Source organism: Lutra lutra, chromosome 18 (assembly GCF_902655055.1).
Source record: "Lutra lutra chromosome 18, mLutLut1.2, whole genome shotgun sequence".
NCBI classification, from domain to species: Eukaryota; Metazoa; Chordata; class Mammalia; order Carnivora; family Mustelidae; genus Lutra; species Lutra lutra.
This window is the reverse complement of record NC_062295.1, coordinates 25,547,030-25,574,171: the sequence shown is the minus strand read 5'-3', so window position 1 is coordinate 25,574,171 and position 27,142 is coordinate 25,547,030. Positions and strand designations below refer to the sequence as shown.

At 44.9% G+C, this 27,142-nt stretch overlaps 1 protein-coding gene across 4 annotated transcripts in view; it reads right to left on the bottom strand.

Annotated features, from left to right (window-relative positions):
• LOC125090423 (S-adenosyl-L-methionine-dependent tRNA 4-demethylwyosine synthase TYW1-like) overlaps positions 1 to 27,142 on the bottom strand; it is a 204,761-nt gene that overhangs the window by 165,628 nt on the left and 11,991 nt on the right. For 3 of the 4 annotated variants that reach the window (XM_047713084.1, XM_047713085.1, XM_047713087.1), the window contains exons 7-9: positions 21,283 to 21,405; positions 6,278 to 6,395; positions 1,837 to 1,889 (exon numbers count right to left, since the gene is read on the bottom strand). In XM_047713084.1, the coding sequence (XP_047569040.1) occupies positions 1,837 to 1,889; positions 6,278 to 6,395; positions 21,283 to 21,405 (294 nt within the window). The remainder of the gene's footprint in view (positions 1 to 1,836; positions 1,890 to 6,277; positions 6,396 to 21,282; positions 21,406 to 27,142) is intronic. The other variant, XM_047713086.1, reaches the window with a different exon arrangement.

The window sequence follows — 27,142 nt, the reverse complement described above, 5'->3', positions numbered from 1 at the left end:
CAGGGTGATTCTAGAATTTATATGGAAACGCAAAAGAACCAGAGGGGTGGAAACTATATTGGAAATTAAAAAAAAAAAAAAAAAGGGGGCAGAGAACTTACACTGCGTGATTTCAGACTTATTACAAAGCCACAGTTATTAAGACAATGTGGTATTGGCAAAAGGATAGACAAAGACACCAATGACCAGAATAAGGAGCCCAGAAATGGGACTACCCATAGACAATGACTGATATTTTACAAAGGCCTAAAGTAATGCAATGGTTAAAGGAAATTCTTTTCAATATCCTCATGGGGGGCAGGTAAAGGAGTAAGTCTTGACCTTTGTCCCACACCACTCATAAAAATCAATTCGAGGTGAAATCAAAGACCTAAAACATAGTTTAAATTATATATGAAGCTTCCACACACACACAAAAAAAGACACAGTATCTTTGTGACTTTGAAGTTGGCAAAGATTCCTTAATATATAAAAAACACTAAACAAACAAAAAACTAAAAGAAACAAAATGCACTAAGCATTAAAAAAAAAGACAAATTGGACTTTATTCAAATTTAAGACTTCAAAAGATACCATTTGGGAAATGTAAAAAGGGAGCCGCAGATTAGGAGAAAATGTTCACAATGCATATTGGGGGAAACGACTCATTTCCACAACAGAAAGGACTCCTACAAATCAACAATATGATGTTAAACAACCTAATTTGGACAAGAGACACTTGACAAATAGAAGAGCCCATGTGCGCATGAAAAAAGGCAACCTCATCACCAGCAGTCATCTGCAACATGCCAATTAAAGCCACAATGACAGCACTTTACACTCACTAGAATGGCTAAAAGTAAAAAGACTTTCAATATCACAGGCTGGTGAGATCATGTTCCAACTGGAACTTTCAGAAATTGCCAATCCAAGTACGAAACAGTACAGCCACACTGAAAATAGACTGGGAGTTTCTTACGAAGGTAAAATATATACCTACCCCACAGCCTAGCAGTTCCCACTTTGGGATGTGGACCCAAAGGAAGCCGAAATATATGTTCATAACAAAGTGTTGTATAGGAAGGTTCATGGCAGTTTTAGTCGTAATAGCCGAACACTGAAAGCAAGCCACTGCCTTTCAACAGATTAAACACTGTGGTGCTTCCACATTATTGAACGGTACTCAGCAATAAAAACAGGTAAATTACTGACATGTACTACAACACGGACGACCCTCAGAAACCTTACGTTGAGTCTAAGAATCCACTTGCCAAAAAATGCACATTATGATTCCATTCGTATGAAATTCTAGAACAGGCAAAACTAAACTAGCGACAGCAACTAGAACGACTGTTCCTGGCTGTGGGGGGCGCTGCCGGCTAGATACGGACACGGTGAACTTACCAGGGTGAGGAACATGGCCGGTATGTATCTTAATTTGGGTGGTGGAGAAGGGTTTTTTTTTTTTTTTTTTTTTTTTTAAAGATTTTATTTATTTATTTGTCAGAGAGAGAGAGGGAGAGAGAGCAAGCACAGGCAGACAGAATGGCAGGCAGAGGCAGAGGGAGAAGCAGGCTCCCTGATGAGCAAGGACCCCGATGTGGGACTCGATCCCAGGACGCTGGGATCATGACCTGAGCCGAAGGCAGCTGCTTAACCAACTGAGCCACCCAGGCGTCCCGAGAAGGGTTTTTTTTTAACATCCATCAATATGAGCTGAACTCGTTTAGCAAATTTGTTCAAAGTCGTTACATTAAACGTAAATCATTCTTTAAAATGGTAAAATTCATTGGCTGCGCATCGTAGCCATACAAAAGTTGCATGAAACAGAAATAACATTTAAATAAAAATAAATACCTTTGTCCACCTACAAAGCTTCACCCCGGAGTGGCTCCCAATCAACTGATACCCTAAACAGAAAAACAAAGAACACAACATTGAATTGGTTCAAAGCCTCATATTAAAAGGTGATTAAAAAACTGTAACAAAATCATTTTTCTTTCCTTAAATGACGGCAGAGGCAAAAATCCAGTGGCAAAACACAGGTTTAAAGGTTTACTTCACCAGGATGATCAAATACATTAACAGGTATATGCATCTAATAACACAAACTAGAAATACACAAGGGGCCAATCCAAAATCACAGAAACTTTTCACATCTTTCCGTATCTAAGAGATCCCACAGACAAAAGCTCACTTGAGTTCTAAGACCTAAACAACACAGTAAAGGTGACAAAGAACACAGAGTACTACACGCGACACCTACAGAATGACACCTACAGAATGCACGTGCTTTTGGAGGACTCAGGGAAACTTTCTTAAAAACAAATACAAGGGGCGCCTGGGTGGCTCAGTGGGTTAAGCCTCTGCCTTCGGCTCAGGTCACAATCCCAGGATCCTGGGATCAAGCCCCGCATCGGGCTCTCTGCTCAGCGGGGAGCCTGCTTCCCTTCCTCTCTCTCTCTGCCTGCCTCTCTGCCTACTTGTGGTCTCTGTCTGTCAAATAAATAAATAAAATCTTAAAAAAAAAAAAAATACAAAAAACACATGCTGGGCCGTAAAGCAAAAGCAAGAACAACAGACTGGGGAACTTGCGACTGTAATCTTTGAAAAAAGATGAAGAATCAGACGGCCAAAAGAAGACCGAAATAAGGAAACACTGCCCCAAGAAGTGGAAGATAAAATTCCAGGACCCATAACCTAACATGAATGCTCAGCACCACTCCATAACCCGGCATTTAGAATTCGTGAGCCACGGAAGACATCAAAAGCGTGGAAATGCCATGCCAAAGTGATCACATTTCCTTGTGTAATGGACCAGAAGAGCAAACAAGTAGAACATTCTGATTTCAGGAAGCATTTAATAAAGTTTCTCACAAGGCTTCAAGCAACAAGCCACACTTAGGAGTCTCTGACACAAAAGACTCTTGACTTGCAGACGAATGAGGCAAAAGGAGAAATCTAGTCTGGATGGTGGCATAAGTGGCTCCGTGGCTGGTTAAACACCCATGTTCACAGGGTGATGATTCACGGAACAATGTCAATGTGGATTACAAGTCTCTAGCGGCAATATTACACGGCTTTATCTTTTACCCTCTTCCACCTGCACGTAAACATCCTGCACATCAATAAGGCTCTCCGTATCTATCTGAAGACAGAACTGAGTCCAACGGAGTGAGTAAGCTCAGACACAGAACGAGCATTTAAAAGATTCCCGGAGAAAATTCTAGTTCTTCTTTTGGATTTCTATATTATATGTTCCTGAGACCATCATCATAAAAATCACGGTCTATTACATTAGTTCTTCGTATTCTCCTCTTCCAAGATACACAGGGTTTTACAAAATGTTCATTTAGACGGGTATGAAGAAGACTGCAGAGTACAGGACGGACAGACTGCGGCTGACCACCATGCCAAGATAAGCCAAGGGTCTGCAGCCGCTAAAAATCATGGTGCACAATTCTGTTCTAACCAAGATCAAGTGACAGAGGATTTACTCTCCCACCTGAAATGCCAAAAATAGGACAAAATATATGAACCAACAGTTTCCAAGACATGAAACATCAGGCAACAAGGGACAGTAATAGGCAGACGGGAAACACACAAGATGAGTCCTACCGTTCCCAGAGCTTACCGCCTTGCAAGTTTCCAGGTCATGCCACGGGAAGGGGCAATCCGAGAACAGCTCAGTACTCTCTGAGGTGAGGACATGAAAGCAAGAGTCCGGGGAGCCCGCATGGCTAGAGTTTGCAGAATGGAGTACCAGAGAGTCAAGAGCTACGCAGAGATTCAACCCAAGAATCTGCAGAGGATTCCCAGAAATATCTAGCTGAGGACTGCCTAGTGCAATAGTGAGAGAAAAACTCATGGAGAATTGGAAAGAATCACCTGGAAGGCCTAGAGGTACACCTGGCACTCAGCTGGCTGGGAACTGTCCCTGGTCGTACCAGTCAGAAGCTTAAGATTCACAAGGCACTGACGCCCTGATAATCAGAAGTAATTAGCCATATAGTGGGTAAGCTGTGGTCTCACGTGACATGTCATAAAAGCCAGATGAAAAGGCTCAAACTGTTTCCAAGTAACTGCTCTTCATCTTAGAACTAAGCTTGAGAATGTTTATGGGAATACAAAAATATGTAGCACCAATAAGGTAAAATTAGATCTGGCATGCCATCGAAGATTACCAAGCATGCAAATGACCAATGAAGAAACAACCCAGCAACTGAACTGATCCAGAAATGACACAGGGGTTGGAAGTACAACAGTTGTTAATGATAATTTGTAGGCTCAAAAAGTTAAGTAGAGACATGGAAACTATAAAAAGACCCAAACTCAACTTCCACAGATGAAGACTATAAACCCGGAAGCTGAAAAACGCACTAGATAGAATTAATGGAAGAGCAGACATCAGAGAAAAGAGATTACTACATCAGACCCAAAGACACAGCAACAGAAGCTATGCAAAAATGAAAGCTAGAACAGAAAAAAGAATTTTAAATGAAAAGAGTGTCAGTGAGCTATAGGTCAGATTCATGAAACTGAAGTCCCCAAGGAAGAGGAGAGGGAGGCAGTGACAGGAAAATTTTTGAAGAAATAATGGCCAAAATTTGTCCAAATTTGATTAAAACTATAAAATCCACAGAACCAGGAAGCTCAACAAATCCCAAGTAAAAGCAACATGAAGAAAACTATGTTGAAACACACTGTAACTGAATTGCTCAGAATCAGTAATTAAGAGAAGATCTTAAAGGTAGCCCACGGGTGAGAACATCACATCCAAAGGAACAAATGAAAGGCGGAACACAAGCTTCATCAGAGGCAACGGGCGCAAGTTGACACCTGGAAGGCGCCAAAAGAGAAAAAGGCGTCCATCGACAATTCCACACCCATCAAACAACAGCCTTCAAAAATGAAGGCAAAATAAAGCCTCTTTCAGAGACACAAAAGCTGAAATAATTAATCACCAAAAAGCCCACATGACACAAAATACCAAACGAAGCCCGTCAGGCAGGAAGAAAGGGCTGCTGGGCAAACACCGATCTACGCGAGGGAACGAGAAGCACCAAGAGTGGTACCTACCTGAGTCAGTTATGTAAGACTGCTACTAATCATTTTAATTAATTCAATAAATTTACATAAATAATTATATAAGACGGTTACTAATTATTTTAATTTAGTTGAGTCGATGACTGACTATTCAAACCAAAATAACAGCGTAGTGTAGGTTTACAACACACGTCAAAGTAAAATGCGTAGCAATTGCTTAGAGGCTGGCCAAGGGGCAAGAGACGTTATTCCTGAAGCCACTTCTCCCCCAGGAAGCGGTGTATCATCTCAAAGATACACTGGGACAGGACAGAGACACAGCGTAGAACCGCCAACAACCACCAAACGACAAGACAGTGCTGTAACTGATGAGCCAACAAGGATGTAAAACCAAATCATAAAAAAGTAGTGTAAGGAAGGCAGCAAACAGGAAAGAAGGAAATCAAAGAACACATGAAACAAGTAGAAAACAGAGAGCTAGAGGAAAGATTTGAACCTATCATAAAATCACTCTGAATAGTAAATAATCTCAACCTCCTTATTAAAAGGCATACTACGTATACCTAATATATATATATGCAAGCACAAACATGATACAAAGATATATACACATGACCTCAATATTCCTGTCTGTCTCCTCTAATAGGCTGATGGCTCCTTGAAGGGGATACTGTATGTTTGTCTGCCTTGCCACAACTATTACACAAAAGCTTCTCAGTAAATACAGAAAGACTCGAGTGAGGGGAGGAAATCAGTCTACTGACTCCCAACTGACCACTCTTTCTTCCTCAGGAAATCAAAACTATTATTTGATCTCAAGCTATAGCCTCCTCAGTAAGTGATGACCACAGAAACCCAGACATTTGCTACAGAAAACACTTCTAATCGATCCAGCCTCATAGCAACACAAGCTTTTTCCTGCATTTAATAACTTCCACTTAATAAACGACGATACGTAAGAAGCCCGCGACGGCATCTTCCGTCTGCACACCTGAGCCACACGGACGCTAACAACCCAATAAACCAGGCAGAGGGGAAACGTGCCGGCCCAGCAGGCCACACACCAGTGATCCGTGGGAACAAGAGGGGGGTCCCTCGATAGTTACGTGGTGACACAGCTGCTGGGCTGACCCCAGAAGGACCTCCTAACCCTCTTCCCCCGTGGCAGTCCCAATCTAGGCTTCCTCGTCTAGGTATGAAATCAGAAGGCTGCGAGGGTCTTCCTGGGACCGCACCGCCCGAGGAGCCACACCTTGTCTAGTGAGGGCCTCCCGGAGAGCGGGGGTTATCATAGCTCTTCGTTCGCCGGGGCCGTTCTTCCCCGAGCTCCTGAGCAAACCGCTCTTCTCCTCTTGCTGCTCCTTCTCTCTCTGCATGAAAATTAAAAGAACAAGTCAGCACAGGCAAGGGCACGAGCACCCACGACCACACAGCGGCGAGGACAGGGCCCTCGCGAACCCCGGCCCCCAGATCCGGGCTCCTCCAAAGCGACCGTGTTCCCAGTCAGACGGCGATCGAAGAACTGCCTGCCTCATTTTTCCTTTTTCTTTCCAAAAAAGTCACACACACACACACCCCAACTGTAAATCAACAGCCCCGCATCCGGCTGCTAATCATCCTCAGCGATCTGAGGGCAGACGGCTGCTGAGATTCACCCGGTCATTTCTCCGAATTTCAATTTCCTCACCTGAAAAGGGAGGAAGGTAGCATCTGGGGAGCAGGGATGTGCTAAGATTAAAAGAAAGAAATCACCAGGCACTACGCCTGATGCTAACAGACTTCAGGAAGATGTAAGATGCTGGTTATTATATCTGCAAAGCCCCAAAACAAGTCAAAATAGTGCTCTGAGCCATTTGTCGGAGACCAAATTACTCCTCCACCTGTCGCCCTGATGGCTCCTTCTAGAAGATCCTGCGGGGAAAATGTGTCTTCAGCGAAAAAAAGAAATCTGAAGGATAACCCGAGACTGACTGTGGCCCCCAGAAAGCTCAGCAGCACACTGACGACGCGTAAAGCCTCACGTCACGCTTGTCGTGGATTCGCTGTACGTGGCTTCTCAGTGCACGATGACCTTCACCCTTTAAACTCGTTTCTTCCTCTTTTTAAATCTTACCATATACACGTAATTTTAAATTCTCTCGATGTCTTTTCGCAAGGTGGTGGAATGCTAATCGGTAATTCCGAGGAAACACACAACGTCCGTGTTACCTGTCAGAGGAGACCCTTAGCGGGTCTTACTAGGAGATGCAGAAATTCAACATAATTCACCCTGGCAGCGGCCCCACCACCAAACCCATTTCCAGTGCCCAGTCCCTAGCAACCAGTAAGCAAATGCAAGAGTAATATCCTTTCTGCCTAAAAGTGGAAACACCTCAGAGACCACAGGGCGACTGAAATCCGCAACCAACTGAGACAGAGAGGAGGATGGTCCGTGTTTGAAGCTGACGGGGACTCGCTGTATCATTTGTCTACTTCTGCGAACATGCAAAGTTTTCTGTGCAAAAAATGTAAAATGGATTATAAATTTTTAGAAAGAAACAGAAAGGCCTGTAAGCCAAAGAAATTTGGAGTTGATTTCTCTACCTTCCTTCTTACTTCAAGGACTTGCTCCAAAACTGGAAGTCAGTGAAAAAGTACTTTAGAGACTCAAAGGGATTAAATGAGAAACAATGAACCCAAGTTAGCTCTACCCGTCCTAAAGTCAGCGTTCCCGGTTACAAAATATAATCCAAATGAAAAGCTAATGAACAATTTTGCTTCTGTTAATACAGTCCTCAACTACACATTTTCAGATAGAGCTGAAAAAAATTTATAAATAAGCATCAACAATTTTCTCATCCATCATAAAATCCATTTAATGCTGGGTATTTTATTTAAAAAATTTAGAAGTTTCAGTTAGTCTTTTAAAACATTTAAAATCAGGGGCACCTGGGTGGCTCAGTTCGTTCAACCACTGACTCCTGATTTTGGCTCAGGTCACAGTCTCAGGGTTGTGGGATCCAGTCCTGCGCTGGGCTCAGCACTGAGCACGAAGACTGCTTGGGCTTCTGTGTCCCTTTCCCTCTGGCCCTGCGCCCTCTACTCTCGTGTTCTTCCTTGCTCTCTCTCTCTCTCTCAAAAAAATAAAAATAAAAATACAATATTTAAAAATAAAAGGATCCTCTGGCTTTTTTTTTTTTTTAAGTCTATTTCCAATCCAAAAGCAAAGATGTGAGCTTAATAGGAAGTGTTGGTACAGCAAGATGAGCTGACCTTGACAGCGAGTCAGTGTCTCTGGGTCACTGCACGGCAAGTTACTAGAACTCCCCACTAACCACGCGAGAAGGACCGGGAGGTAGCAGTATCTGCTCTCCAAAACCTCTGTCTCCACAAAACATCACCAGCTTGTCTGCTTACCCCACAGGCCACATCAACACAAAGCTGGACTCAGAGCTCCAGAGACACCCACTTGTGGTTAAAAAGACACACTCTGACCCTATGAAATGCAGACTCCTAAAACGGTGATCACGGAGGACGATCCACGTCCCACTACTAGAGAAGTCGTCCAGGAGAAAATATGAGTGTAGCTACTGCATTTCAACCATTTACACACAAAATTTAGATGGGAAAGCAATCAGAGGCCACGATGAAAGGTCTTGAGCATTCAGGACAAACATTCACCCTTCTCTGTCTCTGTGGCAGTTCAGTCCCCTGCCTTCTGTACGCAGCAGTCACACTTTATTTCTGAAAAGAAAGGCCCTGGTTCAGAACAGTCCCCGGGAAGGGCAAAGCACCATTCAAATTCTAATTCTAATGTCCTGGGTGTGGACACTGTTCACTGTTCGCCCAGAATACAATAATGTAACAAACATACGTGTGTATGTACGGCGGTTACACAGCCTAAGCCAAAGCAGTGAAAATTCCACGGCTGGCCAACCTTGATTCCTCCCTCCCCCGGACGCCCCACTGGACAATGAGTGACCAGTTCTGAAGCTTCACTTCCCACAGATTGGCTCAGTCCATCCACAAGGCCCTGGTCTCTCCGAAGGACAGGACAACTGTAAAAGCTAGTCTCTCTCCCCGTCTCCAACCTGTAATTCCATCCCTTTCCAACCCCCACACCCACCACACCTGCCCTGAAAGAAAATGCACGTCCTCTCCAAGCTGCTGCTTCCCGACAAGCAGAGAGGAAAGCTGCTTATAAGCTAACTTCCTAGGCATTTAGGAAAATTACTATAACTAAGTGAAAAGTCCTTTAAAAACAGACAAGACTATATTATCTTACATAGTCTTGGGAGCAAAAGTGTACTGATTCCTTTTTAAAAAAGAAGAGACTAACAATATCAGCTAATTCATTTTCATACTGTCATCCCAGAAACCACGTACCATCCCAATTATCAACTAGGAAATAAACAAGCCAAAAAAAAAAAAAGTCATCCGTTAAAGATTTGAAGGTAAAATTCCACCTAGCCAGGTGCCAAACAGATGTTTTGCCACAAACAAGTATTTCATTACCAAAGTATACAGAGGTTTCTTCTGGGGGAAAAAAATCTGTTTTAATCTGTTTATTTTACTGATCCTTGCTTTATCATCCAGTGACTCCCTCCCTCAACAAGCCACGCAGGAAGCCGTCACCAGGTCTCCGGAGAGGTCGTTCTCCTATATAGTCAGCGGGCTCAAGCCTGGGGCCTTGCTGGCCCAGGGTGGCTCACAGCCAATGTCTGGCCGAACAAATGAATGCCTCAAAACTTGAGCACAGCTACTGCTAGCTCGAGAAATGCCCATCTCACTTCTCTCCATAAGGATTCTAGACCTGGCAACTGTCGATACTAAAAACTCTCCTTTGGGTACCGAAACTAAAACTCCTTCTGCTGCAATTTAACCCCACTTCTGTGGGGTCCTATTTCTTTAAGAAAGGAACCCCCTGGGGCGCCTGGGTGTGCCAGCCCTTATGCGTCTGTCCTGCACTGTCCTGGGATCAAGCTCGGGCTGGGTTCCCTGCCTCCCTCTGCCTCTGCTGCTTCCCCTGCTTGTGCTATTTCTCTCTCTTCCTAACAAATAAATCTTTTATTAAAAAAAAAAAAAAAGAAAGAAAGAAAGAAAAAGAATTCCAGAACTCACTGTTCTAGCGCTCCTGGCTACAAAGGCCATGGTAAGACAGGTTGGTTTAAAGGCAGTGTCTTGGGGTTGAAGGGCTGTGTCACCTGTGTTTCTGGGTGAATTAAATACCCAAATCCTTAAAATTAATAATGAAAGGAGAACAGCTGCATGTTATTCCGCTGCAGTCCTATGCAGCTTTGTAATCAGAACTGGACACACCGAGATACCTCTGCAAATTGAAATGCTTCTCTGGTAAGTAATTACCATTTATTTCCAAAACGAACGATACTGATATCACTGTTTGTCTGCTTAACCGGAACATGCTGTGGGGAGCATTTAACAACATTAATTTACTGCAGGGAAAAAAAGGAACATTCTGCTCTATATTTATAAATCACAACCAAGAGAAAAACAAAAAATAAACAACCTAAGAACTGCCAGGCTCTGGCTAACTCCTTGGGCCCTCCCAAACTCTTCAGATTCTCTTCTAAAAACCACTGTTCCCCTGGAGGATGAAAGAGAGAGACAGAGTCTAGCCTTGACCCCACTTTGGATAAACTGCTGTACTTCTCTACACCTGCTTCCTGCCCTGTAAAACGGTAAAACGGAGACGGTAACAGTATGGATATCAGGGTCCATGTGGGGACCGAATGAGACAATCCAATGTGTACTTCGGTCTCTCCTAACATCCTGAACGTGTACTGGACCTACCCTCTTTCCCCACAGCCCTAAACTCTCCATCCTATTCAATCGAATCGCACTGCTTCCCAACGCCTGTCGTTTAAAGGTCACAGCCCCACGACAGAGAATGAAAAGGCCTCCTGTGTCTTGCCCCTGCCTCGCCCTCCTTCTCTCTTTCACTCCACACCTGCCCACCCCCCACTCGAAACTCTAGACACATCACACTGTTTAGGAGTTCCCCAAACATGCTGTGCTCCCCGGCACGCCACCCCTCTGCTTCTGCATCTACCTTCCTGAACTTCCAACATTTCACACGTTGGCTCTGGATCGTGGACATCGCTGCGACCCCTCGAACTCTCTTCAGTCCCGGAACTACCGTCTTGGATCCTGCTCCAGAAGACGGGAGGCAGAACACCATGGCGGTATACCAGTCAACCAAACTCATGCTGTTCGAAGACCTCTCATACAAAAATGGTTCAGGTTACCCCGTACACACCACAAGGCAGGCAGCAAAATCCAGTGTGCACATGAGTGACCTCTGCCTTCACAACAACTGCTTGTGAAGTTGTTATCTCCCACCTGAGATGGGAAAACAAAATGACATAGTAAAATGACATGCCAACAGACACACCGGCTGAGACAGTGTGACTCCGTGGGAATCGGGGACCGTTACTCAAAAAGAGGTCCTACCACAGGAGTGCTCTGGCCCAACACTCACCAGTGCTCGCACTCGTCTACAGGAATAGCGCTGGCAAGTCAGTGCGCGCTGGACAAGAATCAGGCGGAACTAGCACCTCGGGAGTGCGTGCGAACGGACGCCGAAGAAAACGCCAAAAAGTAGAGCAAAAGAAAAGCCAGGCAGTAGTACCACCCACCACTGAGTTTACATCATGCCCAGTATAAAACGGAAACACAAGGCGTACGTGGAAACCCTGCCATCGCTGAGATGAAGAACGGAAACCGCTTATTTTCACGTCACACGGAAGTTGGAAAAACATTTGTATTTATTTTTGCCCCAAATCTAATGACGTCATGAGGAACTTCTTATGAGAAATCTAAAATATCATAAATCAATCGCTTAAAGTTCATAAAATCCAAAATCATGTCATTTCAAAAAATAATTGACAGAGCTGTCCAAAACGTCCATCTGCTCTCTCCAGCGTCCTCTAGCGGACAGAAGGTGAAAAGTACAGGAAAAAGGGACCCACGAATGACTCCGCTCTTAACGGTACACTGGGAATTTGCTGAATTAGAGCTTAGTGTTCTCAATACACACACACGCACACGCACACACGAGGTAACTGTAAAGGAAGGACTTGTTAACTGTCTGTGGTAATCATTTCACAATGTACACATATATCATCACATAATATACCTGGAAAAAATCAGTGTGCAACCTGAACATGTAAAATTATTTATCAATCATACCTCAATAAAGCTAGAGAAAAAAATCATTCCAAACTCTTCACTCACTACAAATAAAGTTTAAATATCTCCTCTTAGCCTTACAGAAAAATCCAGAAATCTATCTAAATCAGGTATCTCATGCACAGAAATCTACCCTGTTTTAAGGCCATTTCGCCACTGAGGAATTACTCGGATTCTTCATTAAGAGTCATAAAATTATACATTTGCTTTGACCCGGTGTACCAATATGGGGAAAATATAACCTAAGATAATACCAATACATTTTTTAAAGTAAAAACGGTCTAATTGTGCTAATTGTAACGGTGCTAATTGTAACAGCAGAAAACCTGAAAGGGACTGGCCGGTCAGCTGTAGGAAAATGTACAAAATGTCTAAGCAATCTCGCTTCTCACTTTGATGTGTGTCAGGCTGGGAGTGGGACGCACGGTCATGTGTGTTCTCATCTGACTCACATGCGTGAGGGAGGCAGAGGGCGCGGGCCCTGCTCTGCAGACAAGGGGATTAAGGCTGGGAGGGTTAAGCTGTGCTCTCGGATCACTGAGTTACACACTCGCTGGGCCAAGGCCTGAACCCACACTGCACACACATGTCATTCTCCACAGCCCCTCTGCCAGGGCTTCCGAAACACAGAGCTTCCAAAATCAACAGAAGCAACCACGACACAGGCAAGTATTTAAAAACGAGCAACAAGAACGCTCAGCAATCTTAAATCAGGACAATAATTCTAGATATTACAGCTTAGAGTTGTACATCAACAAGAATTCTTTTTTTTTTACAGAAAAAGCTGAATGAGCCAATATAAAAATGGATACCGGACGGCATGTACTAACAATTGTGGCCCTGCCGAAAGGAAGTCTGGCCTTTGCCCCCAGTTCCTGGAAAGTAACTTCTAAACTCCTGGAATTTCCTGCGTGAGAGCATGTCTGCTATTCACGGTGGGCCCCTCGGACCACACCAGACTGCCAGGGGTTTCGGGGGAGGCAGTGGAGACAGAGATCAGCCATACGGGCAGGGAGTCGGTCACGGCTACGTGCTGAAGCCCCAGCAGAAACGGGACAGTGAAGCTCAGATAAGCCTCCCGGGTTGGCAACACCCAGGTGCACCGTCACGTTATCGGTGCTGAGAGGGCCGCACATCCTGGAGAATGAGTGAGTTCTTCCCAGACTCTGCTCTGTGCATCTCTCCCTTTGGCCAATTTTCCTGTTCCCCTTCCCAGCAACAGACCACAACCACGAGGATAACAGCTTTCGGGGAGTTCTGTGAGTCCTTCCTGCAAATTATCAAACCTGAGGATGGTTTTCAGGAACCCCCTCGCCCCCGCAGCAAACTTGCAGTTGGTGTCAGAAGTGAAAGCAGTCATGGGGACGATGCCCTCAGACCTTGTGGCTTATCGAATACCAGGCAGACCCACAAAGAAATCGTTCACAGGAAAACAAAACAGTTCAATCTGACTCAAAATGAAAGAAATACAAATTAAAATCAGGTTATTATTTTTCACCTGTCAGGCTGGCAAGATAACCCCTGTGGGTTGGCAAAGATATGGAGAAATCTCATCTCTCCTATAAGAATAAAAATAACTTCAATTATTTATAGGATAATTTGGAAGTATCTATTAAAACTATAAAATCCCCTTTGATCCAGAAATTTCAACTTTATGAACTTATCGCGAGACAACTTTATACTGCCTACAAAACCTGTAAGAGCAACAGTATTCAAACACCTACGTGTTAACCTGCAGGAGGCGAATACACGATGGGACACGGTCCTGGGCCACGACGCAAACGTGAAAACAAGGTGGGCAGGTCTCTATGCCGGCCCCGGAGAGCTGTCGAGTTAGAGGGAAAAGCGGGCTGTAGACCCGCGAGTACAGAAGGATCCCAGCTGCGTAGCCAGAAACACACAGTCAGACCACACGCAGGTGTGTTTGTCTCGCCAGTGAAACACCCGGAAAAACAGTGCCGACCTGTAAACCGCGGCTCCTCTGAAAACGAGACTGAGGAAGAACAGGGACAGGGAGCCGCGCTCTTCGGATTTTTAAACACATGTAAACAAGGTATCAAGTTAAACACAACTCCAAAGGGAGGGTCAGATCAAGTTACGTGTTTTCAAAGGGACGATCTGAGAAGCAGCGACTTGGGACGGGGACGGGCGCTAAGCCTCACACTCCCCGTGCCGAGCACTGGCCGTTGTCTGCGACGGACGGATCACGAAGGTCTACCCCCGAAACCGGTGATACGCTGTATGTTAACTAGACTGAATTTAAATTTAAAAAAAAATTTTTTTTAAAAAAAAAGGGTAGAGCACGTGGGGTAAGGACAGGGGACTTTTGAAAACCTCTTCAGGGAGTTTTGGGAAGGTGCTCTGAGCCCCCCCCATTCAGAGAGGCTGGGGGTTGGTGCCTACCTCCTGCCCCAAGCCCCAGGAGAGGCTCCCACGTGGCCCTCGAGGAAGCTGCCGCATATGCCCCGCACTCGGAGGGCATCACTGAGCAGTGCAGGGCTCCTGCCCCGAAGTCCAGACACCAAGACACTGGCCGGCTTCCTCAGTGAGTGAGCACGGCTGCGGGGGGAGTCGGCCCGTCCTCCTAGAACGAGGAACTCAGGAGCCTCCCGGGGAGCGGAACGGGGTGCGGTGGCGAAGGTCTTCCATGCAGACCAAATGGGAACTACGGAGAACAGAGACGGACCTCCGAGAGACGAAGGCAGAGCCACGGGGCGCGGAGGAGGGAGTAAGCCACCATCAGAAGCACACGTCTCGGAGGACGCTTGGTCCGTGCAAGGAACCTGGTCAGGGGCCGCCATGGACAATGTCCCCAGAGAAGCAATGACAGTGCTGCTGGGAGAAGAGTCAACTGTAAACCCGAGGAGGGGGACAGCACAGAGGCACCTCGTACCCGAGGAGGGGGGAGAGCACAGAGGCATCTTAGGCCAGTGCCACGGAAGAACTTTCTACTTCTCCGTCTCCTGCCTCCCCAACCATTCCCCAGACCCTAGGCAGATCCCAAACAGCAGCTGGCAAACAGACCAGAGAGCAGACAAGATGGAAGGAGTTTCACCTTTGAATTAAATTAGAAACTCTGAGTTTCGTTAGTAAGACTAGTTATATATTACACAAATTGGGCATTGTACTGCCAAATTAAGACTTTGTATCTTAGGGGCGCCTGGGTGGCTCCATGGTTTGGTTAAAGCCTCTGCCTTCGGCTCAGGTCATGATCTCAGGGTCATGGAATCAAGCCCTACATCGGGCTCTCTGCTCAGCGGGGAGCCTGCTTCCTCCTCTCTCTCTGCCTACTTGTGAACGGTCTGTCAAATAAATAAAATCTTTTAAAAATATATTTTTATAATGGAGATTTAGGTGCATATGAAACAAAATTAAAATAAATACTCCAAAAGCTGACAGTGATTTTTCTGGAGCAATAGAATTATTGATAGAATTTTGCCCTTTCTCTATTTCCTAAATTCTATTATTATAGATATGTTCTTTTATAATGAAAAAGTTTAATAGGCAAAATTAAATAAACGTTGAATTTTTTTTTTCAATTACCATTTGTTATAGTATGGGACCACCCTGCATAAAATTAGAGTCCTCACGTTTTACAGAAGAATTAAGTTCTTAATCCTTATATAATTCAAAACTAGCAAAAAAAAAAAAAAGCTAGCAAAGATAGGGGATGCCTGGGTGGCTCAGCGGGTTAACCATCTGCCTTTGGCTCAGGTCAGGATCCCAGGGTCTGGGATTCAGTCCCACAGCCGGCTCCTTGCTCAGCAGGGAGTCTGCTTCTCCCTCTGCCTCTGCTCCCATGCTTGTGCGCTCTCCTCTCGCTCTATCTCTGGCAAATAAGTAAATAAAATCTTTTTAAAAAATGGGAGACAGTCTTATATGGCAATATCATAAATAGTTTATGATTCATTTGATAATTAGATTTTTCTTGTTTTGTTTTGGGAGCATGGAGGGAAAGTAGGTCCTCATACTTACCATTTCAAATCCTCAGGAAAGGTGAAGGGTACAAGGAAGCCCCCCAGGCCCCCCACCCAGATCCACCACTTCCGCTCCACCGTTACCTGGCTATCCATCCATGTGCGTGCACGCGAGCGCATGCGCACACACATGCGCACACACACACACACACACCCACAAGACACACACGTGTGCAGAATGAACCACTTGTGGTTCAACTACCATGTGGTAGGCACCGTGATACTTTACCCTTAAATACTGTGAATGCATCTCCTAAAAAAGGCAAGACAGAACTGTAGAACTATAATATCATTATCACAACAAAGGGAATTAATGAAGAGCCGATATTATCTACTTCAAAAAATCCATTTCAAATACTCTCAAGTGTCCAGACAACGGCTTTTTCTCTTCAAGATCAAAGATCGTACGATGCATCTGATTATGTTTCATTTGTCTTTGTAAACCTTAAGAACTGTCCCCACTCCACGTTTTGTTGTGTTCATGATGCTGACTCTTTATTTTATTTCTGGGGGCACCTCGGTGGCTCAGTCAGTTAAACGTCTGCCTCGGGCTCAGGTCAGATCCCGGGGTTCTAGGATCAAGCCCTGCATCAGGCTCCCCGCTCATCAGGGAGCCTTCTCCACCTCTCCTTCTGTTGCTCCCCCTGCTTGTTCTCCTGCTGTAAAATAAATAAATAAAATCATTTCTTTAAATTTTTTTTTTAATGTAGGCTCCACACCCAACACGGGCCTTGAACTCACGACCCTGGGATCAAGAGTCCCATGCTCTACACACTGAGCCAGACAGCCACCCCAGACATCGACTCTTTCTAGAGTCCGGCCAGCTGTCTCCAAGACTATCTGGCGTTCTGGGTTTGTCTGTTCCCCACGATTAAACTCAGGCTCAGCATTTTCGACACAGAAGTAAAAGACGATACTGTATACATCTTACCATACCCATCCTATCAGGAGGCACACGAGGCTGGTTTAATACAGATGACAAAGCTGAACTTGACTGTGTGTGGAATCCAGGCACATCATCTCTTCCCGCCACATCCATGTGTTCACTAACTGGGAAGCTACACTGAGCTTTCACGTCCAAACATTTACTGGGATTTCCTTCACTCCATTTGTAAAGGTACATTTTATCCTTTGTAAAGAGCAAAATATCTGAAAGGGTATGTTCCCCCCACTGATTTATTTATTTTTGGTGCATCTAAGTGGGTTAGTTTGGGGGATATTTTGAAACTATGTGACTATCTGTTCCCCAAAGGCATTTCACCCAATCCTTGCTTAAATCAATTATTACACGGGATTGAAAACAAGTGATTTTCTAATTCGATCATGGCTTCTATATTTATTACCTGAAAACCTTCTACAAAGACATTCTCCTGTACCTCCTCTTTGTTCAGTAGCACAACGACTGATTTTCTTTTGACACACTAGAATCCACATGGTCATTATATAATCACTGCGCTCATCTTTGATGCCCAAAGTGTCCCCAGTTTGGCCTGTGGGAAACTCTTTGAGCTAGTTCTTACGTCCTTTGGACGTATCTCCGTCAGTCACTGAGGATCTACTTTCCCAACGAGATGTCCCAGGCCCATGTGACTCTCCTTTCCTCAACCCTGGAAGAAGTCATTTTTCCAAGAAGTCCCGGTTCCTTTAAGTGAAGGAGGACATTTAGAAAACCAGATTCGAGCACTCACTACCTTGGTTTCCAGGCCTGCGGCATAACAGAGCACACATCTGTTCTCTGTCCCCAGTTCCTGGCAGGGAGCTTCAGAAAACCTTGGCATTTTCTAAGTGCCAGAAGGGTCATTGTTATGCAAATGAGGTGACTGGACTGGGGGGGGGTGTCCCTAAATAGCTTCAGGATGGGGGCTGGTCATCCAAAAGACCAACAGCTGGGTGCAACTTTGGGCCAGCTGGATCTGCAGGGCAAGAAATAGGAAGGGAGGTCAGCTGGAGAACGGAGAACGAGTTCAGTCCATGGCCAATAACCTACTCAGCCGGGCCTATGCAATGAGACCCCAGTAAGAGTTCCGGATATGAAAGCTCAGCACAGCTCCGTCAGTGAACACGGGGTGTGGCGGAAAGGGGCGATGTGCCTGGATTTACAGAAACTCTTGAGTCTCTTCCCCATCCCTCTGCTCTCAGACCTTGCTCTATGTGTCTTTTCCAGTGGTTGTTTCTAATTTGCATTCTTTAAAACTGTCATTGTGAGTGCTTTCGGTGAGTTCTGGGTCATTCCAGCAAGTTACTGAAACTGGGGGGATCACGAGACCCCCAAATTTATAACTAGTTGATCCGAAGTACCAGTGATTCCCCAAAGTCTACTTGAGATTCTCTCCCTGTCTCTCTGCCCCTCCTGCTCATGCTCTCTTTCTCAAATAAACAAATATATCTTTAAGGAAAAAAAAAAAAAGAATATGAAAGGTTCTTTCTACAAACACAGCTATAAATACTATTTACACACACACACTCAAATTATAAATGTGCAAATGTGCCATGACAATAAACACATTTTATTTTTAAAAATCGGACGTTCAGGTCAACTCCCAAATCAAATCCAACACCACATGAAAATCACATTAATGCACGTGAATCCGCTTTATCAATTTTTTTAAGTAGGCTCCATGCCCAGTGCGGAGCTCAACACAGGGCTCAAGCTCACGACCCCGAGATTAAGACCTGAGCTGAAATCAAGAGTCGGATGCGTAACCAACTGAGCCACCCGGGTGGCCCCCGCCTTACTGCTTTCCACAGCTGCACAACAGTATCTATACAGTGTGGATAATTCATGCTTTTTTAACCAAGATCTGGCAGTTGTTCGCTACACATGCTTACAGCTAGCCTTGTGTGTTCGCTGTTTTGTACTTGTAAACCTGGATCTGCAAGGCAAATCACACATCTGGGCCTGCTGGATCGTGCGTAAATGCACGAGAATTTGGTAGACTACCAAAAGCCCCCCCGCACAGGTTACGCCACTCCAGACTCCCATCACCAAGCTGCGCATACCTGTTCTCCCCGAGCCTCACCAGCTACGTGCACTGTCCAGTTTCTGAACATTCGCTGTTCTGGCAGGTGAGAAATCTAGGTCGGTGTGGTTTTAATGTGCATGTCCTTCATTTTAAGTGAATCTGAGCATTTTTCATATGCTTAAATACTATCTGTGCAACTTTTTTAGAGACTTGCCTATTCGAGGGGGTTGGACAATTTTTTCCATGAGGTTTCAGGTCTTTTTTCTTTCAACTTCTAAGAGCAATTTGTAGAGTAGAAAAATTAACTCCTTCTTTATTATATAAAAGGCAAATACTTTCCCCTCTTTATCATTTGTCTTTTGACTTGCAAAATCTTTTTTAAAAACCATTGGTAAATTCAATCTTTTATTGCTTCTAGATTTTTAAATTTACTTTAAATTAACATATAATGTATTATCTGTTTCGGGGGTACAGGCCTGTGAGTCATCACTTACACACTTCATAGCGTTCACCATAGCACAAACCTTCCCCAGTGTCCATCACCCGGCCACCCTATTGCTTATAGATTTTGAATCATACAGAAAACCTTCCTCCACGTTCAAAATAATGCATCTAAATCAACTCTGTTATTTATATATTTTTTCAACACTGAGATCTCTGACCCAATGTAATTTACCCCAACACACATAAGAGGCAAAGCCTATTTTAAATTTTCACAAGTAGCTATCTAGTTGCCAATATCATCTCTCTTAAAAGTGTGTTTTTCCCTCAAGGAAAAAAGATACCACCTTTTTATATACGAAATTCCCATATATTTTGGGGCCTATTCCTGAAATTTTACTCTGTTGCATGGATCTGTCTAAAAAGGAGCCAAAACAGTTTTAATTAGATACCTCATAGTAAGTTTTAATATCTAGTAGGACTGGTTTTTCTCCTTACTATGCCAAGGCTTTCCTCACCACTCTCACATGTTTATTTTTCCATATGAATCAATAAGGCCGGCTCCAGGGAAAAAAAAAAAAGTTATTGAAACTTAATTTTTTAATGGGATTTCATCAAATTTGTGTATTAACGAGAAACGGCATCTTTAGAACAGAGTCACCATATCTACAAACAAGAGGTGTGACTATTCAAGGCATTTTTATATCTTTCAGGAATGTTTTCAGTTTTCATCAGAGATTTAGGACATTACTTTTCAGGATTATTTCTATATCCTTATTTACCTTTTATATAGCTGCTGGAGAGGAATTTTCTCTTCCGCCAGGGCTTCTAACTGGTTATTGTTTGGAAATATATTATTATATCCTGTCACTTTACTGATTTCTTTCATTTGAGGTTGTGTTAATTTTATCATTGATTTTCTGGGATTTTTCCACGGTTTTACCTCTTTTGTTTCTAACACTTATGCACTTGCTACATTTGTAGTAGGATATTCTCACTTCCCAAAACTTATATATAAATCGAGTCTATATGATTTTCTACTCTTGTGTATATTACACTATTTCAATTTCAGATCACTGGAATCTGTGTCAAATCCTACTGCACCGTCCATTCTCACGTTCATCTCATCACGACAATGACAAGCGAAACTAACATCTCCCGAACTCCTAGGGCCTCCACCTACGCTGATCTTAGCCCCAACAAACCAAGGTGCTGTCCCTAAACCCAACACGGCTCAGTCTCTGGGACAGGGAAGCACCTGTAAGGGAGGTCCCCCTGGAATCCCAACACGATCTCTTCATGCTGCTCAACCCGTCTCTCTAGCCACAGCACAGAATGAAGCCCCTGTAACCATCTACCCTTTCCTCAGCTCCTGCCCTGGGAGCCAGGTGAGCGTCCCAACTCTTGATCCAGGCTCAGCTCATACTCCCACACTCTCAGGGTCCTGAGATCAGCCCTACCGGGGCGTGGAGCCTGCTCAATGGCCTCTCTCTCCGCCCATTCTCTTCCCCTGGCCCCGCTCGTACTCTCTACTCTAAAAAACTTAAAAATTTTTTCAAAATTGTTAAAAGATGGCAAAGAAGTGTAACACTGTCAGGAAGAAGGCCAAGAAAGACGACTCAGATGGAGTCTGAGCCAGGTGGCAGCCAGTTGCAGGGTCCACACTGCCTCTCCCAGGGTTACGCTACCTTTTCTCTCTTCACGCAGCTCACGATCCTGCCGAGGTCCTCAACATCAACGACAGGATTCAGATTCGGACGGTCTTCGGCACCGGACTCGTCCTCACTGGTGCTCTCAAAGGGCTCTTCCTCCTGGAACATCAACGCATCAGAAACACACTGTTCAAAGTAGCAAAGCTCCCAGACTGTGAGTCCCTGGAGAGATATGAGATGTATTAGGCCAGAGGTCAGCAAGCCAAGCCCCACAAGCCGAATGCAGCTAGCCTCAGGCCCAATCCAAGGGCAACCGTCACTTTACACATCATCTGTAGCTACTTTTACACATCACCGTGAGACGGCGGCAGGATTAACAGCTGCAACAGAAACCATCCGACCCATAAAGACGGAATATCTACCAGCGGGCCCTTCACAGAAGAAGTTTCCTGATCTCTGTCTGAGACACAGAAGCAACCAGGCTTAGTGAGGAACTAAATGCAGGAATGAGGAAAAGGAAGGACTTAAGCATGGGTTTCAGGTTTCTTCTAGAAGTAATTGAATTGGTGGTGCCGTTCACTGAAATGAGAAAGATGTGGGGAGAAACAGACCAGGAGTAGAAATGAAAAGCTCCATTCTGAATGTGTAAAGTGTGAGATGCCTCAGACATTCAAGCAGAGATTTTTAAAGAGGATGCACAGACGGGAACAAAGTCAGGGCAAACCTCAGGGCTGGAAATATAAACCTGGGACTGGCCAGCACACAGACAGAACACAAGGCCACGAAACTGGATAAGCTCATCCAGGAAGAAAGTACCAACAAAGAACCGCACACCAAGCCCTGAAACACTGCACCACGTAGAGGTTGGAAAAGGGAGGACGATCCCAAGTGAAAAAGAAAGCAAAGCATGAGAATGATATGGACAGTCAGGAGGAAAGTGATTCAAAGAAGTCAGTACCAAACACTGTTGAGAAGTCAAGTAAAATGAAGACACAAAAATATCCTCGGGGCCTGACAACACCATGTCCTGGGGCCTGGGAAAGAGCATTCGCTGTGGAGCAGAGAGCCAGTCTGGAGAGCCAGTCTGGAGTTGGGGGGTGTGACCTGGGACTTCTGCTCCCAGATGCCGGGTGGAGGGCACTGAACACCCCCACTCTGGAAAATAACACGGGGGCACCTGATGGCTCAGCTGGTTGGGCGTCTGCCTTCGGCTCACGTCATGGTCTGGAATCCTGGGATCAAGCCCCCCATCAGGCTCCCTGCTTGGCGGGGAGTCTGCTTCTCCCTCTGCCTGCTTTTCCCAGAGCCTGTGCGCACTCTCTCTCTCTCTTCCACTCTTGTTCCATCTCAAATAAATAATTATTTTTTTAAAAAAAGAAAAGAACACTAAATAACAGAGTATTTTAATAACACAATTTTAACAGTGTCACTGAGTTGGCAAACATAGGATGAATTCAAAGAGGACAAATATGAACTAAAAAGGGTAGAGGTAAGTAAGCGAGAGGCGGAACGGAGAGTATCCGCCGGCCTCTAGAGAACCTGACAGCCAGACAGGACCAGGGAAAAGCAGGCAAAGTCGAGGAGATGATACGGGGAGGAGAGACTAACACAGAAGACCAAAGTCAAAGCTGGCACCCTACGAGGCTGCATTTCTCATATACAGATAAATTAGAAATAAATATTCTGTGCAGGAGGAGAAAGCAGAGAAGACAGGCAGAAAATCAGGGGGGAAAAACAGAGCAAAGAAAAAATAAAAGGATATTCCAAAGCTTCTAAAGTTTTGGGGAGGGGTAGAAGAGAATCTTATAATAAAAATTCAGAATCAAATTAAACTGAAGTTCCCAAAAGCAATACTCTATCTAGAAGAAAGTTGATCAATGTGGCCAATTTTCTGGGGGAAAAAATGAAATTTACTCTGATCTAGAACTCTACTAAGTGAAGCATCAGTTTACTCCAAGTGCACAATAAAGAATACAGACATGAAAATTCTGAAAATTTCCTTCCAAAACAACCCTCCTCACACCCTAGAGAATGTGCTCCAAAATGAGAGTCAGCCAAGAAATAGGAAGACAGAAGATACCAGAACCAGGGACTCCAACCCAGGAAGCCAGTCAATGGAAGGACTTCATCCGTACCAAGTCTTGGAGAAGAGCCATGCATCCAAAACCATGGAGGAGAAAGGAATCATGAGAGCCCTCCAAGAAATCAATAAAAACTACAGGATACTGAAAAATAATTTTCAGTTCCACTAGAATTTTGGAATGAGTCAGTGACAATCATAGAGAGATCAAAGCAGATGCAGCCACTACCTACGGGAAATAAGTGTACAGGAACGAACACGGGACACCACAGAACACAGACGGGAGGAGCACACGCGCAGTCAACAGATACGGTCTGGCCAGGAAGTGAGATCCAACCGCACAAAGAAAATGAGAGGAAGGGAAGTGATACCATTTGTGTGTCCGTGTGAGACAGAGACAGAGACTTTGAACTGCTTTAAAAATCAAGAAACAGCAAGAAGAGCCTATTATTTAGGAATACAGAGGTAAATATCTGATGAAAAAGCTAGAATTAAAAATGACTGCCCTGGGAAAGTAAGAATTAGAATAAGGCAAGAGAGTATAGTTTGTTTGTTTGTTTGTTTGTTTGTTTTTAAAGATTTTATTTATTTTATTTTTTTTCAAAGATTTTATTTATTTATTTGAGAGAGAGACAGTGAGAGAGAGCATGAGCGAGGAGAAGGTCACAGTGAGAAGCAGACTCCCCGTGGAGCCGGGAGCCCGATGCGGGACTCGATCCCGGGACTCCAGGATCATGACCTGAGCTGAAGGCAGTCGTCCAACCAACTGAGCCACCCAGGCGTCCCTAAAGATTTTATTTATTTATTTGACAGAGATCACAAGTAGGCAGAGAGGCAGGCAGAGAGAGAGGGGGAAGCAGGCTCCCTGCTGAGCAGAGAGCCCGATACGGGGCTCAGTCCTAGGACCCCGGGATCATGACCTGAGCCGAAGGCAGAGGCTTTAACCCACTGAGCCACCCAGGTGCCCCAAGAGAGTATAGTTTTTAATTATAAGCCTAGAAGCACTATTTGAGGGTTTAAACATACAAGTGTTACTTTTGATTTAAAAAAAAAATTTTTTTATCTAAGTTTGTTTAAATGTCAAGACCCGAGGCTGGTATCAGCCAAAATGGCAGAGTAGGTAACTCCACGGGGCTGTCCTCCCACAGAAACAACCAAAAGTTAGGATTTAACTCTAATTCCCAGAGATCTGACAAAGGTTTACAAGAACCAAGTAAACACTGAATCGAGAAAAAGGAAGCTTGTGGTGCCTGCATGGCTCCGTCGGTTGAGCGTCCAACTCTTGATCTGGGCTCAGGTCATGGTCTCAGGGTCCTGGGATCGAGTCTCGCATCAGGCTCCACACTCAGCAGGGAGTCGGTTTCAAATTCCCTCGCCCTCTCCCTCTGCCCCTCCCCTCCTCGAGCCCAGGCACACAGGCTCTCTCTCAGAAATGAATAAATCAATCTTTTTTTTTTTTTTTTTAAGATTTTTTTTTTTTTTTAAATTTATTTGACAGAGAGAGATCACAAGTAGACAGAGAGGCAGGCAGAGAGAGAGGGAGGGAAGCAGGCTCCCTGCTGAGCAGAGAGCCTGATGCGGGACTTGATCCCAGGACCCTGAGATCATGACCTGAGCCGAAGGCAGCGGCTTAACCCACTGAGCCACCCAGGCGCCCCTGAATAAATCAATCTTAAAGAAAATTACCATATGAGCTCTCTGATATGAGGGATCTGAGAAGCAGGGCAGGAGGTCGTAGGGGTAGGGAAGGCAAAAGTCAAACAAGATGGGATCAGAGGGAGACAAACCCTAAGACTCTCTAAATCTCACAAAGCAAACCGAAGGCTGCTGGCGGGTGGGGGGTAAGGATGGGGCGGCTGGTGGATGGGTATTGGGGAGGGTGTGTGCTATGGTGAGTGCTGCGAAGTGTGTAAGCCTGATGACTCACAGACCTGTACCCCTGAAACAGATAATACATATGTTAATAGAAATAAATGAATCTATCTCTTTTAAAAAAAGGAAACTTAAAAACATCCAAGGAAATCTGCCACAACAGTAGCTGAAAACAAACTGAAGAAACAGGTTTCAGAAACCACGCACAATAGACAGTTTTCACCAAGTCACTAAACAAACAATTACCACCCAACAAACTACAAAAATAAACCCTGAGCAGAGGAAAGAATCTGATTTCCAGAGTTAACGTATTACAATATTCAAAACTTGCAGCTTTCAACACAACCAGCACAAAGAAGGACTAAAACAGTCTGGCCCACCCAAAGGAGAAATCGACCGAAACCATCCCTGAGGAAACGCAGACTTCCCCAATAAAGACTTCAAGTCAATGGTCTTAAAAATGCTCCAAGGGGGCGCCTGGGTGGCTCAGTGGGTTAAAGCCTCTGACTTCGGCTCAGGTCATGATCCCGGGGTCCTGGGGTCCTGGGATCGAGCCCCGCACCGGGCTCTCTGCTCAGTGGGGAGCCTGCTTCCTCCTCTCTCTCTGTCTGCTTCTCTGCCTACTTGTGATCTCTAATAAATAAAAATAAAATCTTAAAAAAAAAAATGCTCCAAGACCTGAAGAAACCCAGAACAACGTCCCAATAGAGAACATCAACAAAGAGACAGAAATTATAGAAAGGAAACAAAGAAATTCTTGCTCTGAAAAGACTAATAACCGAACTAAAAATGTCACTAGAGGTTTTAGCAGCAGATCTGGGCAGGCAGAAGCAAACCAAACGTGATCACGGATCAGCTGGAAACGGGCCGATCTGAAAACAAGCATCCCAGCACCTAGAAAAGGGGCACTCTGAAACACGGGACCGAGAATGTACTCAACACCAGTGTGCCACATCCTTTACAACAGTTAATCGGTTCGTCGTATATACGTGCATTTTACCTCAATTTTATCAAACAGTGTAGAAACATATTAAGAACCAATGGGAGGGGCGATAAGCAAACACAAGCAGAAAGACTAGCTAGAGGGGCGCCTGGGGGCTCAGTGGGTTAAGCCTCTGCCTTCGGCTCAGGTCATGATCTCAGGGTCCTGGGATCGAGTCCCGCATGGGGCTCTCTGCTCAGCGGGGAGCCTGCTTCCTCCTCTCTCTCTGCCTGCCTCTCTGCCTGCTTGTGATCTCTGTCTGTCAAATAAATGAATAAAATCTTTAAAAAAAAACAAAAAGACTAGCTAGAAAAGAGAACAGGAAATACAAACAGCAGCGGACACATACAGAATGAAGGAAACATTTGTTTCTTATTGGCTTTTCCTGTTCCTTTGAACACGATGACTCCAAGGCCGTGTTCATCAATCTACAGAACAATGTAATGGTGGGAAGAGACAAACAAGAGACAGAAGGAGACCCAGAAAACACAGAGAAAAAGCCCTTGATCCCAGAGCACAGAGTGGCTTTGACAGGAGTCGGTCAGGCCCACGGTGTCCTGCGGCACAAGAGACGGGGAGGGAAGCGTTACAGGAGATCCGGCAGCTTCCCATGATAGCTGGAGGAACACGCAGGGAGAAAAAGTACTGAACAGCCAGTCCCCTGGGAGAGCGAGAAGGGAACTTAAACAAGAACGCTGGATGCTGCTGGGCAGGTCTGAGTGCACACATGGGCCTCGAACCGGGGTCAAGGAGCAGGCAGCCGGCAAACAGGTGGGCAAGTGGCAGGTTTCAACCTGGTCTGGGGTTTGGCTGGTCAGGTTAGTAGACTGGAAGGCAAGGCAACTGGAGATCGTTCGTAAAAGAATGAGCATAAAACCCAAACTGGCAAAGGACAGAAGCGGCGTAAGCAGTTTTCATTATCCAACGGAAAAGGTATGAAACCAAAAGAATTTTAAAGTAGG